A 6628-nucleotide genomic window follows, 5' to 3' on the forward strand; every position below is an offset into this window, starting at 1 on the left:
TTGGGTGGTCTGTTATGTCTGCATGCTCAAGGACTTCTCATAGTCTTGGTGACTCATAGTCTCTCAAAACATCTTTTATTGCCTGTTTTATGCTGCCATTGACTGCCTGCTGACTCCTCACTCACGACTATTAACAGACCGCTGCAAGTGAAAACACAGGTGAGCGCATCGCTGCCACTCTCTCTTTACAATGATTTTGAGCTGCATACATTACAGCGAATTGTTGTCTAGAAAACAGAATTTTTTCCAGACACACCTGACGGAGATCTGAACCCCCATTGAGTGCACTTTTCTAGAAAACTCTGAGCTCACTCCTGAACACCAAACCAAACGTAAATAGAGGTCTACTTTGCCATCTGTTGGACAAATAATATCATAACATGTCAGGCTAAAATATTTCAGCGTACAAAAATGTTTAAAAGTTCCTTAACGTATCTCCAGGAGAACAGTAGTTCAGTGTTTCTGATAGATTTCTCAGATTACCTTGCAAAGGGGGAAAGTGACATTTGCCTCCAGCATTTCCATAATTATAAACAGCAATGACATTTTCCATGAGTTTCTCTGAAGGCACTACCAGAACTGTCCTTCTGTTTTCAGCTTCACAACTAAGTATCTTTAGTTAGTTTTAAAGCTGCTTATGATGGTGATTCGTTTATCATGTCATGAATATTTTAAACATAAGTTGAAACAAATGACTAATAGGCATTAGCATTATTCACCGTTTTTATTTTGATATGTCTGGAATGTTTTTTCCATTACAAGTATAAATGTATGTCATTTACTGTTACATCTGAACATTTCATACAAAGCAAAGGACATGTGTAAAATATGTAGACCCATAAAACGCATCAACCTACAGTAAGAATATATTTTTTGCATTAAGGAAAATGAAACACAAAACCAATTTGATTACTTGATAAATTGTCAAAAAACCCTCTGCTGTGTGTTCAAAATCCAAAACAGCTCCAGTGGCAGAAGTCTTAAAATGATTGTTTTATCAGTTAAGTCAGAGTGACGTTACTCTACTGGTTCGTCACAACAAATCAAATCCTTTGACCTGAGAGGAAATCAATAGGAACATAAAATAAATCATGGATGACAACATAAATAATCAGTGTTTGTAGATGTTCATGTAAAACGTCTGACCAACATTGATTACAAACAACCTGACTGCTCAAGACCCGACTATGGTGCCACCAGGCAGGACTACAGTAACAGTAACCTCCAATCGGCTCCTTTTGTGGAACAAACAGCATGTAACCGGAGCCGTTTGTGTCTGAGGCTTTGTGCATCAAGGCAGCCAATCAGGTAATCGCAAGTGAACCAGCATTATGTTGAAATGTGACTGATAAAAGCAATGCATAAGGCGAATGAGTCAATACAAACATTAACACGCTGCTTTTAAGCCACAACACGATAGGCAGTTAATTCAGCAACATTCTACCTATTTTCAAATGTCCACAAATGTATTCATATTGCTGCTTTTGTCTTTTTGTGTATCAAAATTAGTGTCACATGATTTGTTCCATCAAAACTAGAAGTGTGTACATTTTGCTTAAGAGCCACCTTAAAAGAGCAGGAAACCACAGAAAGACACATTATTTGCAAACAAAATTAAAATCCCTTCAAAATACCAATTGTCGTAGTAAATACCTTAGATCAAAACATTATCTTGTATATATGTAATGCGTGCAAAAGTACTAATTAATGACAAATTCATGTGCAATTTGGAAATCAATATACATTCTTAGGTGCTCATGCAAACTATCACAAATGAGGTGAAAGGGTCTATTCTTGCTTCGAGCATATAAAGAGTCTAACATTGTAAAAAACAAACATGAAAAATTGTGATTAAATACAAAGTGTTTACAACAAACAGAGAAGTCAAAAGAGACTACTTTCAGCAAGTTTCACTGAAAATGTGCAAACATACAGTATTAGCATGCAGGCAGCGTAGACGCCTGCAGGTCAGCTGATTACTTCTCAGTGACGTGTTTGGTTGTTAAGGGAATGTTATTTCTAATGAATTGGACACATTTATGCCACAATACAAGAACTTTAAAAAGTGCAAATGCAGCCAAATGAACTTCCCTAAATTCAACGTATAAACAGGGAAAAGGGATTTAAATGGAAAGTAAAAAAAATAAATCTTTTGGTAGAGATCAGCAAGGCAGCAAATACATGGCATTTTCCCTTACTTTAAAAAAAATTGATATCTTATAATCTTTCAAACAACTGCCTTTGATTTCCTGTCGTTGAGCTTGTCCTAAACTTTCTTTACAGTGAGCTTTACAGCTGAGGACAGCCAAAGCAAATATCTTTAAATGCACTTAACAGCTGTATTTGTCTGAAATGTTCAGACTGCCGCTCTAAATTCCTACGTTTTTAATATCATAGGAGCCAAAACATAAACAGTCCCTGTCCAGATAATTAAGGAGCTCACTGTGTTTTGTCTACAGGTAAATCCTGATTTCAGTCCTGGCAGCTGTTGGTCAAACAAACCTTATCAAAAGAGGTAAACGGTCAAAGCAGCACAGACTATTGTCCATGTCTATCCACGATTTACAAAAAAGATATTACAGATATTAAAAACGAATTATTGGCAAATAATATTAAGTAGTCAGTAGTGGAATTCCAGCCAGTAAACCACCTGATCCTGAGTTTCTTTGTTGTGAAATTAAAACTGAAACCAAGTTTTACTACAGTGTATTACAACTAATTTTCAATTAAGATCCAGAATAATTGATATTTCATTTTTTTTGAAAAATGATCATTAAAATTTAGCCTTTAGTGAGGTCCTCAAATAACCACCAGCGGTCCAAATCTCAAAGAGGTTTCTTTGACTATATTAAAAAGAAAAGCAGCAAATCCCCACAATTGAAAAGCTGAAACCAACAGTTATTTGGCATTTTATGAAAATGACAGAAACGATTAATCGATTGTCAGAATATTGGCAGATTCATTTTCTTTCGACGGACTACTCGATAGAGCTGCAATTATAAATCTGAATGTTATTGTTGGCCTCAAAGTTTTCTAAGAAAATGAATATCAGAAAATCAAAGAGCTCTTGAATGACACCAAATTATCAATAATCAATCACCTTTGCCCTTCTGTCCCGTGGTAGATGAAACAGATTAAGACACAACACAAGCGTCAGGGTTTTTGGGGTCTTGGTTGTTCTCGTCGTTGACCAGGCAGTTGTTAGTTGTTTTCTCCGAATCATCAGGCAGCTCCAAAGTGTCCCCTTCACCCGGAAACATCCTGTCCTGCTCTGGAGTCTCAGCAAATGCATCCTCGTAGGCACTTATGCTGTCGGAGTCGTTCCTGTCCGGAGAAGGATCTCGTCCGTCCTTGACATCGTTTCCGTAAGGCCTCAGCAGGATGCCGTGTGCAGAGGATGGGTCGACCACTGCCAGAGACGGCATGTGGCCCAGAGGCTTAGTGACCATCTTCTTCAGCTTCGTCAACAAGCTTCCATCATCCTCCTCCCCTTCGTTCTGTCCTTCTTTCTCTGACGCTCTGCTTTCTCCGCTTTGAGGTTCACACAGCAAGGAGTCTTTCACCAAAGCTTTTGCATCATTCTTTATTTGGTGTCCTTGTGTCGTTACCTCATCCACACTTCCACTTGTGTTCACTGTAGCAGATGCTTTGTTATTATTCTCCTGCAAAGAGAAATTGAGTTGTCCATAAGTAAATGAAGTGTCATTTCACATAAAGCACAATATAGTTGCATTTGCTACTTGAGTATTTTTAATTTTTTTTAATGTGCATGTCAATTTAATTCCATCTATGATCTATACTGAAGGAAAGAAAAGCCCTGAAAAATGTAACTCTATAAACATTACTGACTTTACCATATCTTGAGTTTGGTTTCCTCCATTAAAACTTCCAGAAGCTCAGATATTTTTGACTTGACATGATTTTTAGGTTTAACTTCTAATAAAGTTTGGGTGATCATCTTGATCTTTTTATATCTCAATAACAACCTAACATGTTTTCTGTTGTTCAATTCATCAATTTTAGAGTTTATGGCAATGAAATACTTGGCAATGAAAAATATTTTATCCTTAATTAAGAGCTTTAGTGCATAATAATCCACTTTTAGAGAGAAAATGTTGAGTTAGTACTTACTTGTTATTATCAATTGAGACAAAAGAAATGTTTAGCATGATATCTCGATATATGATTTCATCATATGATGCCATTGACCAGATGAATTTGAGCAACCTGATTGCAGGATGTAATTGTGTTTATAATTTGGATACTTCATTTTTAAAATTGAATAAACAAACACTACTTGAAATCAACTTTCTGGAAAGGGGAGAAATTCAAACCGCACAAATTGCGGTAGATGGAACTTTCTCAATGCTATAAATCCATTTGCATTTACATTTTAATATTAAGTATTCATTCATTTAGGTAATCATTAGCCTTCAAGACTTTAAGAATCAACCCCTCCACACCATTTTACCTCTTTTAATCTCTCCACCTCTTGCATCAGAGAGCAGACCGTCCTCTCCAATTTCCTCTTGGCCTCCCTCTCTCGTCCCAACTCCTAAGTGCAAAGAAAAAAAATGTTTTAGTGTCATACTTTGTTGGATCAAGGAACAAAAACAAACTCATTGGAGATGTTGAAGACTAAAAGACCTCTATATATAGCTGAAGTTAAGTGTTTTGAATTTAAGGGATGTTTCAGTACTGGTGAGGCCTCGACGTACCACACTAGCCTCTCCTGCTTCCCTCTGGGTCTCAGCCAGCAGCTCCTCTACACCCTCCAGTGTGTCCTGCAGGACATCCACTTGGAACAACAGAGTCTCTCGCTCGACCTCCAGCCCACGCAGCTCCTGCACCACCTCTTCATAGTTGGCCTGCAGCTCCAGCTGCACGAAAAAAAACACAAATCAGTGTGGGCAACTTTAGAGGAACACATGCCCATCAGTGGGTGGACAAGTGTTTAATAAGCTTTCAGAGGCATCAGTGGGAGGCCTCATCTGGAAGCACGACAAGCCCTCATGCAATCCCTCAAGCACCAAGAATATGCATCACTGTAGTGATCTATGAGACCTGACAGAACAGTGAACAAGACCTTAAATAGTAATAATTGTCATAATAACAGTAAGAAATACTCACCATTTCTGGGAGTCCCATGTAGAGGTCCTGGTCCGACTGCTGAAAGGGAAAAGTTTTTTAAAAATAGTTAATTTGTAAATAATGATCGTCTTTTTAATTAAGTGAAATTGAGAGAAGCATGTTCTAAAAGGCCACATTTTATCTTTTTCATTCACTGGCTCCCTTTCATGACTTACTGGGACTCTTCAAATTAACAGTCATCGTTAATGTTATAACTAATAGCTGTGCTTATCGTTCTACGACAAGTTAAATGTCTGCTGTGAAAAAAAGGAGTATCAGTCCTCAAACTGTAAACATTTAAAATAGGGTGTCGCAGTAAATTCTGTGACCCAATTAGGAATGCAAATGTTAACGTTTAATCATACCGTATCACATACTCTGTGATAGCAGCTGTTTACGGAAAACAGAGCCTCCACAGTATTTGGATGGGGTCAAACTATTATTAACTGTGGTAGCAGAAACTGTAATCTATCGGTCTGTCTGGAGAGCAGCAATGCTTCAACTGGTCAACCTTTTGTTCTTATTTTATTCCCATGCGGTTCATAATGTAAAGTCACAATTCCGACAAGTAACGAGACTCTTTTTACACCACAATGTCAGTACTGGTAAACCTATAATCTGAAAAGAATGCCAAACAGAGATAGTGTCATATTTTCAAAGAAACAAAAGATAAGAATTCACCTCCTGACAGGTACACACCTTGTCCCTACAAGGTGACTAAACGCAAGTTTGGATTTAAAACAAGGTTTGTGACATGAGACACCAAAACAGATATAAAGCGATACATCAGAACTTAGCTAAAGTTCATGTCTCTTAAGTGCAGGAAGTTCTTCATTAAGATTGTACTCAAGAATTCAAGTATTCACCAAAATTGACAGCAATAATCAAATGTTTAAATACTCATTTTGCAGAAATGCAGATTGCCCTGTGTAACTGATAAAAAATATACAGGTGTGCATTGTTGTTATGGTTGTTGTTGTTGTTGCTTGTTCGTTTTCCACATATAAATCAGAGGGGCTCCTACCTGACTCTCAGTCCGCTTCTTCAGGGCCCCGACTCGGCTGTCGCTTCGTGTCAGACGCCTGGACGAACTCTCAGTCTGAGGAGGAGACAAAACAAAACCACACCTCAGGTGAGAGAGACAGAGAGACAGAGAGACAGAGAGAGACAGAGAGAGAGAGAGAGAGAGAGAGACAGATGATAATTAACCACACCTCTTGAGAGTCAGAGAGAGAGACAAGAGAGAAGAGACAGAGAGAGAGAGAGAGAAATAGAGAGAGAGATCAGAGACAAACACACCTCAGGTAGAGAGACAGAGACAGAGAGGGAGAGAGAGAAAGAGACAGAGAAAGAGACAGAGAGAGAGACAGAGAGAGAGAGAGGCCCCGACAGAGAGAGAGACAGAGAGAGAGAGAGAGAGAAAACAAAACCACACCTCAGGTGAGAGAGACAGAGAGAGAGAGAGAGAGAGAGAGAGAGAGAGAGAGACAGACAGAGA

The 6628-nt window shown here is 38.3% G+C and overlaps 1 protein-coding gene across 2 annotated transcripts in view; it reads right to left on the reverse strand.

Annotated features, from left to right (window-relative positions):
* Positions 1 to 709: 709 nt before the first annotated feature.
* The window catches only part of si:ch1073-456m8.1 (leucine-rich repeat flightless-interacting protein 1), a 6936-nt gene continuing 1017 nt past the window's right edge, over positions 710 to 6628 (reverse strand). The window contains exons 2-6 of one of the 2 annotated variants that reach the window (XM_054616392.1): positions 6155 to 6229; positions 5131 to 5166; positions 4719 to 4880; positions 4472 to 4555; positions 710 to 3662 (exon numbers count right to left, since the gene is read on the reverse strand). In XM_054616392.1, the coding sequence (XP_054472367.1) occupies positions 3135 to 3662; positions 4472 to 4555; positions 4719 to 4880; positions 5131 to 5166; positions 6155 to 6229 (885 nt within the window). In that variant the 3' untranslated portion in view covers positions 710 to 3134. Of the gene's footprint in view, positions 3663 to 4471; positions 4556 to 4718; positions 4881 to 5130; positions 5170 to 6154; positions 6230 to 6628 lie in introns of both variants that reach the window. The other variant, XM_054616391.1, reaches the window with a different exon arrangement.

The sequence above is a fragment of the Anoplopoma fimbria genome, chromosome 17, assembly GCF_027596085.1.
Source record: "Anoplopoma fimbria isolate UVic2021 breed Golden Eagle Sablefish chromosome 17, Afim_UVic_2022, whole genome shotgun sequence".
NCBI lineage: Eukaryota > Metazoa > Chordata > Actinopteri > Perciformes > Anoplopomatidae > Anoplopoma > Anoplopoma fimbria.